This window comes from Crinia signifera, chromosome 11 (assembly GCF_055691185.1).
Source record: "Crinia signifera chromosome 11, ASM5569118v1, whole genome shotgun sequence".
Taxonomy (NCBI): Eukaryota; Metazoa; Chordata; class Amphibia; order Anura; family Myobatrachidae; genus Crinia; species Crinia signifera.
Genome location: NC_139227.1, coordinates 6,193,024 through 6,211,501, shown reverse-complemented (window position 1 = coordinate 6,211,501; position 18,478 = coordinate 6,193,024). Strand labels below are relative to the sequence as shown.

Below are 18,478 nucleotides of genomic sequence, written 5' to 3'. Positions count from 1 at the left end.
TTCAATGCTCTGACTGCCAAAAGCGGACGCGGATTCGACAATCCAGTGACTGTTTTCGGGCATGCAGAATCAACTTTTTAGAAAGACTGGCTTCAATGCGGATGGAAACAGCCACATGGAGTAGATGTGTGCCGATATTTCCAACTGTCGGATTTATCGGCACACATTGAGTACCCCCATTGTCTGTCATCCATCAGGATATCTATATGTGTGTGTTATATTTGGGAGGATTGCAGTCCTCCCAAATATAACACAAATTAAGTGGCTTTCAGAGGCAGGTATGCTGGTGAAAGTGAGGACTCTTTAATCCAAAGAAGTCCAAATCAACGTTTTGGGGTTCGGTGACCCCGTCGTCAGGATAGAGGGGGTTTCACTGTTTCTGACAAAATCCTTCTTAGATGGACAAAACCATGTGCACTGCAGGTGGGGCAGATGTAACTTGTGCAGAGAGAATTAGATTTGGGTGGGGTTTTACTTCAAAGTGAGATCTGCTGTATATTGCAGTGTAAAAATAAAGCAGTCAGTATTTACCCTGCACAGAAACTAAATCACTCACCCAAATCTAATTCTCTCTGCACATTTTACATCTGCCCCCCTGCAGTGCACATGGTTTTGTACATCTAAGAAGGATTTTGTCAGAAAGAGTGAACTAGAATAACCCCCAGAGAGAGATAGCTATGTTCCGTGAGCCATGAGAGTTGATCTGTTTAAGCAATGCGGCCACAGGCCACTGCACCCCAACCTGGTAATGGCGAGTTCATCTGTGCAAAATCTTTCAGTTATAAAACAGACAGGTCATTTTGTACAACTTATGTAGAAAAGCTGATAATTACGTGTGCGCCAAAATATTAATTTGTAACATTTTTTTTCCCCCCTTCAGTGGAAGACGAAATATGCCAAAATGGTGATTCATAAAGCTGAACAAACTCCAGTTAAGGTGCATCAGGTTGTCCAGAATGCCTTTCTAACATTACTTCAACACGGTTGTCTGTTCCAAGACCTTGTTCAGCTGAAAGGCAAAGATTTTCTCACTCCCGTGTCCCGGATTCTGATTGGCCAACCAGGCTGCACCTACAAATACTTAAACACAAGGTTATTTGCTGTGCCTTGGCATGATGATAAACACAAGTACAGCACAGAAGACCTTTCCGATGCCTGCAAAGCTTTTTATGAATTAAATGAGTTTCTGTTTGCCCAGACGAAATGTGAATTACAGAAATGTACAACCGACGAGCAGAGGACAGAGATCTCTAATGTTCCACCTCAGCAGATCTCCTTTCAGGATGAAGAACAATCCGACAGTCAGGATGCACAATGCTTTAACGTGACTTTGATAAATTACATGAACCCACAGAACATGCCATACCTGAAGGAGGAGCCGTATTTTGGCATGGGGAAAATGGCAGTGAGCTGGCACCATGATGAGAATCTTGTGGAGAAATCAACTGTTGCCGTCTACAACTACAGTTACCAAGGTCTGGAGTGTGTTCAGATTGCCGTCGTGCCGATGTGTCTTCTGGACGTAACACATTCATCCCACCCCATGGACATACACATTTTGTGCCATTAAATATATTGCCAGCATGTCAAATTGCATGTTGGCATACCGATGTGTCCTCATAAGTCTAGCCGCAATAGGCCATGATGCAGCATGAGATGCCTGGCGTGAGTGAGCGGACAGATACAGTAGTCTGGCGCCTTTGTTGGGTCTTATTCGGCAGGGCTGATTAATGTGATATACCATACTTGTAAACAGATATTGTGTCTGCGCACCGTCATATGCATGTATAACTGTATAGCTGCTGCAACTGTGGCTGACCAAACCTGTACAGATATCATAGTACTCAGTTATAGGTATGCCGCGCTCAGCTTCTCCAGAAACCTGAAGCTGATATATGTTGTTTGTGTATATATGTATACAGCTGAGCCTGTATATGCTAGTGTTCACTCTAGCATTTTGTGCGGGCAGGGCGCCGGGGGCAGACCTGGCCCGCCGACATCCCAGCTGTGGGCGGTCCCGGGCCGCCGACGTCACAAAAGGGGCGTGCCCGGGCCGCAACGTCATCAAAGAAGGCAGGCACGGGCATCGTCGTCATTAAAGGGGGCGGGCCCAGCCACTGCCGTCCCCAAAGGGGGGGGGGCCCTGCCACCGCCGTCACCAAAGGGGGCAGGCCCGGCCCCTCCAAAGTCGATGTGCTGCCGGGGAAGCACCAGGCATCGCCGTCTGCGGCGGCGCTGGGCTTCCCCGTGTGGTGTGTTGGGGCAGACACCAGGCTGTTTTAGCGGGGCGCTGCTAGAGGGGCAGGGCGCATTTTGCCCTTTAAAACAGCCTAGCGGGAACATATGCAGTGCGTCGGAACTTGGGATGGAAAAATGGCACTGCATCGTAGCACTCTGTATAAAGATACAGACTCATACCGCATTCAGACTGCAAATGCAGGGTCGCACCGGGACTTTAAAACAGTTCAGTTCTGGGGCGACCCCTGTTAAGATCACATCAGCGAAACGGCAATATTGCCGGTTTTCTGGCGTCATGTGGGGGCGTGGCAAAGCGTCATCGGGGGCAGGGGAGGAGGCAGCGCTTAGCGCTGGCGCTGCCTCCTCAATAGTGTGAACGGGCAACGGGTCGCTCAACTCGTTTAACCCGTTCACACCGCAAAGCAACATGGCAATGAACCTTCGTATTGCTACCGGTTAGCTGTAACTGGTAACCCCTTTCACATCGCGCCAATTACAGGGTCAAACCGGCAGGAACCCAGTAATTTTGTGCAATGTGAAAGGTGTATCAGTCACACAGGGATATACATGTGATATATCAAATGAATCAGCACAGTATTCTGGTGCAGCCTCGCATTGCAGATTCATTTTTTTGGGGGTGGGTGGGGGTGTTCAATACCAGAAGAGTCTCACGGGACCTGGCTTCCTAAGAGGAGCTGATTGGCCAACTGCAGGAAAGATGTATGAGAACACATCTGTATGTTATGCCAAATAGGAAGTACAAATTAAATGCTGACACATATCATGTATGTGATATATGGATATATTATATATGTTTGATTATTGTCTAAAACATGGGCCCTTATTCAGATCTGACCGCAGTACAAATTTGTTCTCAAAATGGGCAAAACCATGTGCACTGCAGGTGGGGCAGATGTAACATGTGCAGAGAGAGTTACATTTGGATGGGGTGTGTTGAAACTGAAATCTATATTGCAGTGTAAAACTAATGCAGCCAGTATTTACCCTGCACAGAAACAAAATAACTCACACAAATCTAACTCTCTCTGCACAGGTTACATCTTCCCCACCTGCAGTGCACATGGTTTTGCCCATTTTGAGAACAAATTTGTACTGCGATCAGATTTGAATAAGGGCCAGTGACCATCCCTCCACATTTGATATTCCTACTTGTAGAAACAAAATACTTATTCCAAACTGGCAGAGCCATTGAATTGATATTGAAGACACTCGGCAGCAAAAGTAAATGAGAATTTTATAATCCCTTACCAATAATAGTAGTAATTTGCTGAAGAACCTCATTATTTGATATCTGTAGGGATGTGGTGGACAAGCCATTGGTCAACACATGAAAAGGATCAACATGTTCAAAAGGTTGACACAAGCAATACAGATGGAGCGCCTCTCAGCCAGCGCTGGGAATCACTAGCAGAGAGGCGCACCATGTCACCACAGCGGCGGGGAGAGCTTTGTCTGCCCGACTCCACTTCAGTGGGCGGTTGAGGGCTCCTTCGGAAAGGGGCGTTCAAACTTCTCGTGCACGCGCGCCCCCTTCTGGCGGATGGCGATTCTATGACCAGGAGCCGCTCCGAAGGGAGCTGCTCTATCTGTAGGTTGACATGAAATAGGTCAACATGAATTTTTCACTTTTTTATTTCTTATAAAAAGGTGTTTTTTCATCCTTTACCATCCAAGTGAACATAGAGTTAGATTGACATGTTGAGTGAATGCAATACACTTATAATATCTATGTCGACATTGGCACAAAACAAGGTGACAAAAATCATGTCACGCTTTGTTCGTGCACGGACCTATGGCCGGTCTACCGATACTGGTCGATCTGTTGACCCATACCCATCTGTCGCTGGACGTATTTCTGTTACAGAGACAGCCAACTAGCGCCAATGGTTATCAAATAAAAACCAGAGATTTATTACCAAACTATTACTATTGGGAAGGGAGGTTACCAATTTGTTTAATATTCTACAGTTGAAAACCGCTTTACGTTAGAACTGAAATAGATGTGAATGCGATATGCAAGGCATTAAAACCAGGCCGGGAACCACTTCACCTTACACAACTACCACTTCTCATTCAGCATCGGTTACTCATCAATATATTTTCTTGTTACAGTACATAGTGTTTGTTCTTTGGATTTTATTGTATCAGAGGATTTCCGTTTTTTTTCTTTTGCATTGTGTATTGGATTTTTTTTTGTGCTTGTTTTAGACCCTTTTTCCCACTCTATAAATAATTACTTCTATTTTTCCGTGTTGTGCCCCCTCTGTGATAGATCATGTGACTGATATCCTACCGCTTGTTCTAATAGGCCTGCATGGCCAGACGCTCTCTATTCACATTTCACAACAAGTCCTCATGTGCATTCTAGTGCATTCATTTATTTCCGTTTGCAAGTTAGTAATGATGATCTCTGTAAAGCAGGGGAATAAGCCGCATTTCATATGATAACCTTTCTTTTTTTTTTCAGACACCGCTACAGAAACATGCAAAGAATTTGAGGATGTGTCCGAGTGGCATGTGGGTCTAAAGATAGCTTGGGACATAGAGACTCCTGGTCTTGCTTTACCTTTAAGCCCAGGCGATTCTTATTTCATGCTGGGTAATTTTAAACACATAGTTCATTTCCGTATAAGTGACACTTTTTTTTCTTTTTTTAGTGTGTTCCTTAGCTGCGCTTCACCTTTTAAATTCCCTATTCTGTCTACCTGTCCTTATGTGCGCGCAAGAGTATCCCTGGGAACTTAGATGATGACACATGTCATATAAATGATTGGAATAACAAGTAACAAGCCCCACAGAAAGGACAATGGTGAGAGAGTTGGGAGATATAAATTTCGGGCATAGTTAAATGATTCCTGTAGGTTTTCCTCATTAAAACAACTTTGCCTTCCCATTTTATGCTGTTGTAAATGTGCTGTTCGTATCGTGTTTTATTTATATCAGCAAATCTTAAGGCAAGACGCCGTATATAGATTACGTGGCAGATGCTCTACAAAGCTGCGTTGTATCTCGTAGCAAATAACTTTTTTTACAGTTCACAGTGTTTGTAGGATTTGAGTGATCCTGAAATAAATACTGTATTGATCGCTCTCTGTTTACTATGAATTTCAGGACACAGAGTATCCCCAGATAGGTATGAACCTTTTATAGGCACCAGTGCAGCCTGTTCCCTTAGTTTTCTTTTATGAATGCTTATTTTGATTTATAAAACGCCCTAATAACTTTCGAATCTATTCGGAGTAATAGCAGCGCGCCCGTAAACCCAACCAAAAGTTATAAATTGCTTCCTTGCATTGATATTCAATAGTGGCCCTCCTGTATTAGCCTGCTCATGTAGCACAGCCCTCATAATGTGCGCACTGAGCAATGTGTTCACCTTCACCTCTCTGATACCGTATTAACTCTTTCTACATGAGAATGTCACGCTGCGTTCGCGGTTCTTTAGCCATGAATGGGAACGTCTTCTCATAGAATTCATGGTATTATAATTCACTTAAATAGATCACCTGGTTCAGCCCAACGTTCTATGGTTTCTCCCGTAGAAAAATTAAACGTTAAAGTAGGCACCTAACCCTCTGGTAGAAATCAAGTAGGTTTCGCAGTCTCTCCATGCTGTATGGATAATAGGATTTAAGAAAATGTTATTTGCAAACTAAGCTGTTAAAAATGGAAGCATTTCTATATATGGCTCTTGTACCTCACCTCTGCATATTGCAATCATGGCTACTTATTAAATCAATTTATACCATTATAAAAAGTTTTGAAAGTGACAGTCAGGTCCATAAATATTGGGAAATCTACACTCAGATTTTGGGCTCTATACACCATCACAATGGATTTGAAATGAAACAAATAAGATGCTCTTTAACCGCAGACTTTCAGCTTTAATTTGAGGGTATTTATATCCAAATCAGGTGAACGGTGTAGGAATTACAACGGGTTCTTTATGTGCCTCCCATTTTTTAGGGAATAAAAGTAATGGGACAGTTGATTCAAAAGCTATTTCATGGACAGGTGAGGGCTATTCCACCATTATTACATCACCAATTAAGCAGGTAAAAGATATAGAGTTGATTCCAGGTGTGACATTTGCATCTGTTGCTGTCGACTCTCAATATGAGATCCAAAGAGCTGTCACTATCAGTGAAGCCAGCCATCATTAGGCTGAAAAATCATAGAGGGCAAAAACGTTAGGTGTGCCAAATCAACTGTTTGGAACATTCTTAAAAAGAAAGAACACATCGGAGAGCTCAGCAACACCAAAAGACCCAGAAGACCACGGAAAACAACTGTGGTGGATGACAGAATTATTACATCCCTGGTGAAGAAAAACCCCTTCACAACAGTTGGCCAGATCAAGAACACTCTCCCAGGAGGTACAGTAGCTGTATATGTGTCAAAGTCAATAATCAAGAGAAGACTTCACAAGATTGAATATAGAGGATTCACCACAAGATGTAAACCATTGGGGAGCGTCAAAAACAGGAAGACCAGATTAGAGTTTGCCAAACGACATCTAAAAAACCCGTTACAGTTCTGGAACAACTTCCTATGGACAGATGAGACAAAGATCAACTTGTACCAGAGTGGTGGGAAGAGAAGAGTATAGAGAAGGAAAGAACTGCTCAGGATCCAAAACATACCACCTCATCAGTGAAGGATGGTGGTGGTAGTGTCATGGCGTGGGCATGTATGGCTGCCAATGGAACTGGTTCCCTTGTATTTATTGATAATGTGACTGCTAACAAAAGCAGTAGGATGAATTCTGAAGTGTTTCGGGCAATATTATCTGCTCAAATTCAGTCAAATGCTTCAGAACTCGTTGGGTGTCGCTTGACAGTGCAGATGGACAATGACCTGCAACAGCAACCAAAGAGTTTTTTTACGCAAATAAGTAGAATGTTTTGCAATGGTCAAGTCAATCACCTGACCTTAATCTGATTGAGCATGCATTTCACTTGATAAAGAAAAAAATGAAGGGAATATGCCCCACCTAAGAACAAGCAGGAACTCAAGACATTTGCAGTAGAGACAAGGGAGTAACTACCATAGGTGCAAGGGGTGCCGTTGCTATGGGTCCCAGAGGTGAAGGGGGCCCATCTTTGCTGTCTAAGTAATATGTTTTACATACATTTATCACCATCAGTTGCTTAATAGGGGGCCCTTACAAACTTTTGCTATGGGGCCTATGAATATCTAGGTACGCCTCTGAGTAGAGGCCTGGCAGAGCATGGATGACACCCAGCATCTGGTGATGTCTATGTGTTCCAGACTTTAGGCTGTAATTGAGCGCAAAGGATTTGCAACAAAGTATTAAAAAGTTTGTTTGATTTAGGATTGTTTAGTTTGTCCCATTACTTTTGGTCGCTTAAAAAGTGTGAGGCATCTATATAAACCATTGTAATTCCTACACCGTTCACCTTATTTGGATGTAAATACCCTCAAATTAAAGCTGAAAGTCTGCAGTTAAAGCACATCAAATCCGTGGTGATGGTGTATAGAGCCCGAAATATGGGAATTGTGTCGATGTCCCAATATATATGGACCTGACTGTGTATGTGATAGACTTGTGCATAGTGTATATCTGGTAGTAGATGGCATTAGAAAGATGGAACATTATGCAACACTGCTCTTTAGGCAAATTCATTTTATCTTCACTTCTTAACCCTCCTATATGCCTTTTCTTATTGCAAGTTATGTGTTCTGATGGGATATGGTCATTGGGTCGACCCTATTAAGGTCAACACCTGAAATAGGTTGACATGGCTAATGTCAGGGCTGGTGGACGGCTTCTCAGCACCTAGGCAAAACTTTAACCTACTGCTTCTCCCCCCCCCCCCCCCCCCATCCCCAAGGAGGCTCCCAATAATCGTTTGGTCCTCCCAGCCCTTCCCGAGAAGATGGACAAGTCCCATGCTTTCCCTGGAGGCCTCCCTTTGACACCCACAACAGAGTACAAGGAGGAGGGGGGAGTAAAGTAGGGAAGTATGCCTCAAGGAAAAGTATGGTGGTGAGGTCTTAGAAGTTGCACATTCCTCATAGACAGCCCTAGGCAGATGCCTAAAGCTGCCTAATGGTAGAGCCGGCCCAGGCTAATGTCAACACAAGCATTATGTTTGCAATGGCAAGGTCTTCAGTCAAACGGTCAACATGAGTTTGTCCCGGGTTTTTCTTAGCCATCCTGTGCCGTCAGGCGGTATTTCATGCCCTACCACCCACTAATGCGTGGAGGGAGAATAGAACAGTTTGCCAAATGCAGCGAGGCATCGTACCTGACTATAGCGAGATTCGGGACTAAAAATGTGAAAAAAACATGTTGACTGTCGACCTTGCCATTGTTAACCTACTGCTTTTGTCGACCTTCCAACCCTGTTGACTGTAACCATGTCCACCTATTTTAGGTGTCAACCTTAGGCTTATCGACCTTCAGTAGTCGACACAATGCATGTTGACCTGAATTGGGTTCACCCAAATGACCCACGCCAATCTGATCATCTGGAGGCAATGCACAGTAGTTCTAGATGTCTCATGATTATCATCAGAACATATAACTTGTTCAATACTTTAAAATGTACCGAGTTTTGCCTAATTCCCTCAAAATGAAAGTGTTGTTTCAATATGCAGCATTGAAAATGTTAAATACTTGTGAGTATATTGGCAGTACACAAGAAAGCACAGAATATGTTTTGTTTCACAAGTTTTTCTATTGAAGAAATGAAAAATGATGAATTGCGTTAATTCTTTAACATATGGCAAAATCCTTTAACAAGAGCCACAGACTTTTTTTTTAGTATGTCCTTATTAATCTCATGTGCTTTCCTTTTATAGCATTTCACAGGAATCCCTCTTCTATTAATATGATATTAAATTTAAAGGGAGGGGAACTATGAAATTTTAGTGGTGTCGATTTTAAAATAATGAGAGAATTTCCCGAATTAATGTGCAGCATTAACTCTTTGATTTATATAGTGCCCATGGAAAATCTCCTGATCAGGTTTTGATCTGTTTTGCCGTGTGACTGACAGGCGGGTTGCCAGGGCAACACGTTTCATCTGGCACTCAGCGCTTAAACGAACTCAAAAACATTTGGCCTACGGCCACTCATTTTAAGACGGCTTCGCCTATTTTGTCCCTGTGTCAAAAGTCACTTTGCAGGAATAAATAACAGCCCGCAGCCATTCTCAGACAGCCTTGTGTATGCAGGGAGATAGATTGGTTCTCGCCAGCAAATAAAGTAAATATAAATTAGCGCACAATTTCACCCCTTTGCCCTCACTTGGCCCTTGGACTGATTTCAGTCACTAAAGAGACGGCTGAAGGGAACTTGTATACAACATTTCCAAGGCAATCATTTTCTTCTGGGAGATCATTTGTCTGTGAATAATTCCAACAGAAGCTAATGCTAATAATAAAATAATATGCCCGGACAGCCTAAAACCCTTTCATTACCGGAACTGCATGACGCTATATTGCTGTATGACTATTACAGTCACTATAAACAGCTATATGTCAGCTGGCAAACCTGCAGTGGTGAGATCACTGCGCATTGTTTGCAGCACGTGAGTTAAATAGCCATCGACTGATTAAACTCTGTTCTGTGCATGACATCATTTCAGCGGCAGTGCTCTTGCTCTGTAATCCCATTTTGCAGCTCAGTGCTGAAGAAGAAGGGTGTAGAGGGCAGACTAATTTTATTAAAAGAAAATATACTCTAGATAGATAAACGCTTACACACTGAAGTCTGACAAGTTAACATATGCAGCCATGAGCTTGGCTATTAGCAGTATTTGTTTCCCAGAAAATGAGCCTTCTACTCAATGGAGTATATTCAATGCCACCTGGCCAGCTGTAAAGGAGAGCAGTGCTGATTGCACGGTCACAGCTTGCAGGTCCGTATTCAACTGACACCCCCCCCCGCGCGCACCCGCCGTTTCCACCTCGTTGGGTTTTTACAGCGAGGTGGAAGCGGCGTGTGCAGCCGCCGAAACGGCGAGGCTCACGGATAAATGCAGCGGGCTACCTGCATTAGATGCAAACCAGACCATTTGGGGGAATTCCCCTGGAATATTGAATAGGGCGAGCGGCTGGTGCAAGGGTTAAAAGTCAAGGATGGCTGAAAACAAGCAACCCTCTCTACAGACACCCCCTCGCCGGCGGCATTGAATACCGCCCATTGTTTGTGGATCTAAAAAAATCCATCCATGTCGTCCTTATTTACAAGTGACCCAGATCTTTTGGCTTACAGTGGGTGCTTGGAGATTGGTTTCTCCAGGTGCTACTGTCCCTAGCCAATTAATTTCTTTTAGGTATGACCCTGGTTATCAAGTCTCGGGAAGAACCCTGGTTGACTGAAAGTGCTCGAACACAGTACTGCGAACCTGGGCCGTGTACTGCAGAACCCTGGGTTTTGGCTTATGTCAGAAGGGGTATTATTAATATTAAACATTGGTGTAACGAGATGGTTATTCACATTAGAACTTTCTTTCTATGCATTCGCCATCTAGGACCAAAAATGGCACCCTGCGACCAGGCTCAGGCAAACGTAATGTAACTAGGTTTTCCCACTACATGTCATACGAACGACAGGTGAACATGGCTACATCTGCGTACCCCTTTTACACTGCCCAATTAACCTGGGTTCTTGCCAACCGGCATCAGGCCTCAGTATAAAAGGGACCATGACAGTACATCCAGGTCAACTGACCTGGCAATTCAACCCAGGTAGCGAGCAGAGTTGGACCCAGGCAACGGGGCAATGTGAACAGGTAAACCAGGTCATCTGTACCAGGTTCTGTTACAAGCCATAGAGAGCCGGCTCAGCAGCACTTGGAGATGATGTAATCCCCAGTCACTGGCATAGGCAAGCCCTTGTTTTATATGTACTTAATTTTTGTATTATTTATTTATTGGAAAGGAAGAGAGTCAATGCAGTGGCTGTGATTCCAATTTATAGGTGCCATATGTGCCCAGCTGGATGTTGGATAATGTTATGAGTATACATGAGAGTATGTAACTGTAATATTCTGGTTCCAACAGACGACCTCAACAAAACTCATCAACACTGTGTGCTTGCAGGATCCCAGTCTCGGTTCAGCTCAACGCACAGAGTAGCACAGGTATGGCCAGTCCATAGTACAGGTACACCATTATATGTCCTATGTCATTCAAACAAAATAATGTGTTCTATCAAATGACATGGTCTCCTTGTATGTAGAAATATAACTATTACAGTACATGATGCCTTTATCGCAAGCAGAGATATTGTTAACCCAATTAGCCGAAGCGTGTTGAGAGTTGCAGGACAAAGCTCTGTAGGTTATGTTGTGACATACAGTGGCATCCCTACCTCAAATGACACCCGGTGCACAAATCTGCAGTAGGTGGCCTCATGGGTAGGGGGGGTGCCATGCTTGCTTCTACACAGGGAGAGGACCCCTAGTGACTCAACTGGCTTACATATACTGTATAGCGGTAGTAATATGAAATGACATTAAAGTAGGAAATAATATCAGGAAAATTATACGCTCCCATATTTTGTGGGTATGGTATCAGCATACCAGCGCTTGGGACACAACCAGCAGAAGACTGACAGCAGTATCCTGATGCACAGAATTTAGACATTCTAACCCTACACCGCTAACCTTAACCCTTCCTACCCCGCAGTCTAACGTCCCTTCCTCTGTGTCTAACCTTAACCTTACCCCCTTAGTTCCTAACCATCACTTCTTATTGCCTATCCCTAAACAACTGCCAGCCTAACCCTAAACTCCCCTATACTGCCTAAACCTAGCTCCCCCCACCCCCATGGCTTAACCCTAACAAGCCCCAGCATACTTACATTCGAAATATCAACAGTTGAGGTTCTGGAGATGGTTTTGTGAGCGCTGTCGGAATTCCGCGCCGGTCTACTCATTAGTTTTGGTAGTCTAGCTTCGGTATTCCAACTTCCGGCATCTTGAATGCAAGATTGCTGAATGCATCCCGTTGTGTAGCCATCACAGTGTTAAAATAGAACATGTCACTAAGCGCAAGGTACATGTGCTTGAACTTATTCCATTGTAGATCCATCTGAGGCAATATATGCTGCTCCACAGACTGAAATTTCATATGTTCTATTGATTCTTGTTTTACAGAGCTGCACTGGTACTTTGGGGTATATACAGTCAAGGTGTAAGACTGCTCTGGAAAACCTTTACATGGTTCCTAGTACAGGAGAGACCAAACTGAAATCTCTAGAAGCTGCAGTTTTACATCAAGCAGAAGAGATTCACAATGAGGTAGGACAAAAAATAGTTTATAATCTTGGTAACTTTTGTGGCATCGGTTTTAGTATGCAGAAGGGTGTGGGGTACTTGTGTAGTTTCACGGCGCCAGCATGGGTGAGCGAAGCAAGGGGACTCAGACTCATACTGGCGCCGTGAAACTACACAAGTACCGGGTGTGGTATGACTTGTTGACTGTTTTCATGTCAACATACAACAGATGAGGATATAAGAGTGTTGACATAGTCAAACTGTTGAAATACACCATATCGGGGCACCGTCAGTGACCATCTCGACATGATGAACTGTCAATAAACCGTTCCTGGTGGTCTCTTACCCTCTCGGTGGCAGCAGCTGCAGCATCTTCTTCCAGTGCTGTGACGGGCATTTCTGGGCAGACATATGAGATGGAAGGGTTTTGATAAACATTTCTCCCCATAGCCCTAATCCATAACCTTAATCCTTCTGATGGTGCAGCCCACCCACATCCTAACCCTAACGCCCGCATCCTCAGATTGTCACCATTTCATATGACGATACTTCAGTTGCTGACATTGTGAACCTTTCAAAGGTTTGAGGCTGTCGATCTGGTGACTTTTGGCAGTTTGAACTTTGTTGACATCCCGATGGATGCTCTCGGCCTACTGACCGGATACCAAATCAAAATGAACTTCTAGCTAAAAGCTTGAGAGTGTATAGGAGATTCTCCTAGACTACAAGGAAAAGTGGCAAACCTTATGTTACCCTTTTCACATTTAGACCTTTTCCATGTTGACCGTTTGCCGTCCTTTTTCCAATGTCGATCTTGTGCATTTTGACCTTTTGGTGTTGTCCTATCGACTGTTGGCTTAGACTCTGCTGGCCTTCTGATCCATACCTCTATATGACCATTTGTCTAGAATATAAGAATCTGCCGCAGAATATAGCTGTCGTTGTTGACTCTGCAAGCAGTGTTTATATCTCTACAGGTTGAGTTTGATTGGCTCCGGCAGTACTGGTTTCAAGGAAAGCGCTACACTAAATGCAGTGACTTTTGGGTGTTGGCAATGGCTGAGTTGGAGGAACAGTGGAAACAATTGGAAACCATGGTGAGTTATAGAAATGAGTTTTAAATATTTTGTGTGGAAATCAATAAGTTGCATTAATGTATTTAAATGTACAGTGGATTTGCTGGCGACTCTGGCACAGTGACAGCATTGATGTAATGTTAAGTTTCTGACCAGAGCCTTATTTGTCTGAGCGGTTTGGGATCCTATGGGTACTACTGGTAAGTCAACTAATGGGCATGTGGGTATTGACGCTAAGTGGTTATGGTGCCTACACTGATGTGAATAGATTCTCTGAATGTGGACCTTATTAGTGCAATTAACTATAGATACATAAATGGTGTCAACATTACAGATTACCGTAACAGAAAATGTGTATAAACTACAACCAACGCTATAAACATCTTCTCAGCTGGTGCTGTATTTGTAACGTACATGTTTAGGTCTCAAGGGGGTAGATGTATGAAGCAGTGGTAATGTGGCTGGTACTTTATCACCGGCCAATCAGCTCCTAACTGAAGTTATACAGGCTTGGTTTGAAAAATGACAGGTAGGAGCTTATTGGCCGGTGATAAAGACCAGTAACTTTATCACTACCCCTTAAGGCCCCCATACATTAGTCCGACTTGTCCTAAGGACAAGTCGGACCTGATTCCCCCCTGCAGCTCCCCGGGAGGGGGACACACGATTTGGCACTTGATGTGCCAAGTTTTGCAAATGATACATCGCATGCGATGTATCATTTGCAACTCCAGGGGAGCTGCAATGTGAAGGGAGCAGGGGGCAGGGGGACATTGAGGCGGCTGGGGGGACGGACGCTGCGGGGGACACAGCTGCGGCAATTACTTACAGCTGAGCCGGGAAGGGGGAGCCGGGAGCTGTCTGTACCGAAGAAAAAAAAAAAAGCCCATACAATGAATGGGCAGCCAATTGCTGACTGGCTGAGAGAGCGCTCAGCCAATCACAGGCTGCCCATTCATTGTATGGGCTTTTTTTTTCCCCTTCCGTACTGACAGCTCCCGCCGGCTCTATGCCGCCTGTGTCCCCCGCAGCGTCCCCAGCCCCCCCTGCTCCCTCTACCGCCGCGCCGCCCCACTAGGTCCCAAGTCGGGTGGTCGGACGTGCAGCAGGTCCGACCACCCGACGCAGATCCGATGCGCACGGGACTGCGCATCAGATCTGAGGGGACATCAAAACTAGCCGATTTTGGTCCGATTTCGGCCAGATCCGACTGATCTGGATGAAATCTGACCAAAATCGGCTAGTGTATGGGGGCCTTTAGTCACTAGAGATTCATCTGTTTTACCTCCTGATAGTGGTAAGAAGAATCTAAAGGAATTAACTGAACAATTTTACAGTATATCCATAACTGCTATGTATTAGCTACAGCCCTGATATTTAAGGTTGAAGAACTGCTTTATTTAATGTACTATCTAGATTGCCTAAGGCAATGGTTTCCAAACTGTGTCCCGCTGCACTCGGGGGTGGCTAGCGGGAATTGCAGTGGTGCCCTGGATTTGTGGTCAGATGACGTAAAGCCAATGTAATTGATGTTGGCACTCAAAGGGTTAATGCGGTTTACTTAATTTATTTATTGAGTACAAATTGGCCACTGGCCTAGGGATTACAATGTATTCTTTCTCTGCGCCTAAACATCTTGGTCACTCGTGAGATTAGTTAGAATTAAGTCTATTGATATTTGCAACAGTCCCATCCTTGGTGCAGGTGACTGAAATTGGACGTGGGATGCTTCTACTAAATTTTTAGCCAGTAACACCCATAAAGCTGTAAATGAGAAGCAACCAATATTTGGAATTGCATGCCACTGTAAGCCAGTTCATTTTTCTGAAATGCTTTGTTACATTTAGAAGTGACCACTCATTCCCCATATTGCCTTCAGCCCTCATTTTCTTAAAATGTTCAGTAGCAGGAAGAGGTGTCCAGTAGCACTCCTCATAGTGACTGCAGGAGGTGGTGTCCAGTAGCACTCCTCATAGTGTCTGCAGGAGGTGGTGTCCAGTAGCACTCCTCATAGTGACTGCAGGAGGTGGTGTCCAGTAGCACTTCTCATAGTGACTGCAGGGGGTGGTGTACAGTAGCACTCCTCATAGTGTCTGCAGGAGGTGGTGTCCAGTAGCACTCCTCATAGTGACTGCAGGAGGTGGTGTCCAGTAGCATTCCTCATAGTGACTGCAGGGGGTGGTGTACAGTAGCACTCCTCATAGTGTCTGCAGGAGGTGGTGTCCAGTAGCACTCCTCATAGTGACTGCAGGAGGTGGTGTCCAGTAGCACTCCTCATAGTGACTGCAGGAGGTGGTGTCCAGTAGCATTCCTCATAGTGACTGCAGGGGGTGGTGTACAGTAGCACTCCTCATAGTGTCTGCAGGAGGTGGTGTCCAGTAGCACTCCTCATAGTGACTGCAGGAGGTGGTGTCCAGTAGCATTCCTCATAGTGACTGCAGGGGGTGGTGTGCAGTAGCACTCCTCATAGTGTCTGCAGGAGGTGGTGTCCAGTAGCACTCCTCATAGTGACTGCAGGAGGTGCTGTCCAGTAGCACTCCTCATAGTGACTGCAGGAGTTGGTGTCCAGTAGCACTCCTCATAGTGACTGCAGGAGGTGGTGTCCAGTAGCACTCCTCATAGTGTCTGCAGGAGGTGGTGTCCAGTAGCAATCCTTATAGTGACTGCAGGAGGTGGTGTCCAGTAACACTTCTCATAGTGACTGCAGGAGGTGGTGTCCAGTAGCACTCCTCATAGTGACTGCAGGGGGTGGTGTACAGTAGCACTCCTCATAGTGTCTGCAGGAGGTGGTGTCCAGTAGCATTCCTCATAGTGACTGCAGGGGGTGGTGTACAGTAGCACTCCTCATAGTGTCTGCAGGGGGTGGTGTCCAGTAGCACTCCTCATAGTGACTGCAGGAGGTGGTGTCCAGTAGCATTCCTCATAGTGACTGCAGGGGGTGGTGTACAGTAGCACTCCTCATAGTGTCTGCAGGAGGTGGTGTCCAGTAGCACTCCTCATAGTGACTGCAGGAGGTGCTGTCCAGTAGCACTCCTCATAGTGACTGCAGGAGGTGGTGTCCAGTAGCACTCCTCATAGTGACTGCAGGAGGTGGTGTCCAGTAGCACTCCTCATAGTGTCTGCAGGAGGTGGTGTCCAGTAGCACTCCTCATAGTGACTGCAGGAGGTGGTGTCCAGTAGCACTTCTCATAGTGACTGCAGGAGGTGGTGTCCAGTAGCACTCCTCATAGTGACTGCAGGGGGTGGTGTACAGTAGCACTCCTCATAGTGTCTGCAGGAGGTGCTGTCCAGTAGCACTCCTCATAGTGACTGCAGGAGGTGGTGTCCAGTAGCACTTCTCATAGTGACTGCAGGGGGTGGTGTACAGTAGCACTCCTCATAGTGTCTGCAGGAGGTGGTGTCCAGTAGCACTCCTCATAGTGACTGCAGGAGGTGGTGTCCAGTAGCATTCCTCATAGTGACTGCAGGGGGTGGTGTACAGTAGCACTCCTCATAGTGTCTGCAGGAGGTGGTGTCCAGTAGCACTCCTCATAGTGACTGCAGGAGGTGGTGTCCAGTAGCATTCCTCATAGTGACTGCAGGGGGTGGTGTACAGTAGCACTCCTCATAGTGTCTGCAGGAGGTGGTGTCCAGTAGCATTCCTCATAGTGACTGCAGGGGGTGGTGTACAGTAGCACTCCTCATAGTGACTGCAGGAGGTGGTGTCCAGTAGCATTCCTCATAGTGTCTGCAGGAGGTGGTGTCCAGTAGCACTCCTCATAGTGACTGCAGGAGGTGGTGTACAGTAGCACTCCTCATAGTGACTGCAGGAGGTGGTGTCCAGTAGCACTCCTCATAGTGACTGCAGGAGGTGGTGTCCAGTAGCACTCCTCATAGTGACTGCAGGAGGTGGTGTCCAGTAGCACTTCTCATAGTGACTGCAGGAGGTGGTGTCCAGTAGCACTCCTCATAGTGACTGCAGGGGGTGGTGTACAGTAGCACTCCTCATAGTGTCTGCAGGAGGTGCTGTCCAGTAGCACTCCTCATAGTGACTGCAGGAGGTGGTGTCCAGTAGCACTTCTCATAGTGACTGCAGGGGGTGGTGTACAGTAGCATTCCTCATAGTGACTGCAGGGGGTGGTGTACAGTAGCACTCCTCATAGTGTCTGCAGGAGGTGGTGTCCAGTAGCACTCCTCATAGTGACTGCAGGAGGTGGTGTCCAGTAGCATTCCTCATAGTGACTGCAGGGGGTGGTGTACAGTAGCACTCCTCATAGTGTCTGCAGGAGGTGCTGTCCAGTAGCACTCCTCATAGTGACTGCAGGAGGTGCTGTCCAGTAGCACTCCTCATAGTGACTGCAGGAGGTGGTGTCCAGTAGCACTCCTCATAGTGACTGCAGGAGGTGGTGTCCAGTAGCACTCCTCATAGTGTCTGCAGGAGGTGGTGTCCAGTAGCAATCCTTATAGTGACTGCAGGAGGTGGTGTCCAGTAGCACTTCTCATAGTGACTGCAGGAGGTGGTGTCCAGTAGCACTCCTCATAGTGACTGCAGGGGGTGGTGTACAGTAGCACTCCTCATAGTGTCTGCAGGAGGTGGTGTCCAGTAGCATTCCTCATAGTGACTGCAGGGGGTGGTGTACAGTAGCACTCCTCATAGTGTCTGCAGGAGGTGGTGTCCAGTAGCACTCCTCATAGTGACTGCAGGAGGTGGTGTCCAGTAGCATTCCTCATAGTGACTGCAGGGGGTGGTGTACAGTAGCACTCCTCATAGTGTCTGCAGGAGGTGGTGTCCAGTAGCACTCCTCATAGTGACTGCAGGAGGTGCTGTCCAGTAGCACTCCTCATAGTGACTGCAGGAGGTGGTGTCCAGTAGCACTCCTCATAGTGACTGCAGGAGGTGGTGTCCAGTAG

The 18,478-nt window shown here is 45.8% G+C and overlaps 1 protein-coding gene across 5 annotated transcripts in view; it reads left to right on the top strand.

Moving 5' to 3' along the window:
* Positions 1 to 18,478, top strand: part of FTO (FTO alpha-ketoglutarate dependent dioxygenase) — a 256,447-nt gene that overhangs the window by 50,829 nt on the left and 187,140 nt on the right. For all 5 annotated transcript variants that reach the window (XM_083165321.1, XM_083165322.1, XM_083165323.1 and 2 more), the window contains exons 3-7: positions 881 to 1,475; positions 4,727 to 4,858; positions 11,296 to 11,375; positions 12,393 to 12,536; positions 13,490 to 13,609. In XM_083165321.1, the coding sequence (XP_083021447.1) occupies positions 881 to 1,475; positions 4,727 to 4,858; positions 11,296 to 11,375; positions 12,393 to 12,536; positions 13,490 to 13,609 (1,071 nt within the window). The remainder of the gene's footprint in view (positions 1 to 880; positions 1,476 to 4,726; positions 4,859 to 11,295; positions 11,376 to 12,392; positions 12,537 to 13,489; positions 13,610 to 18,478) is intronic.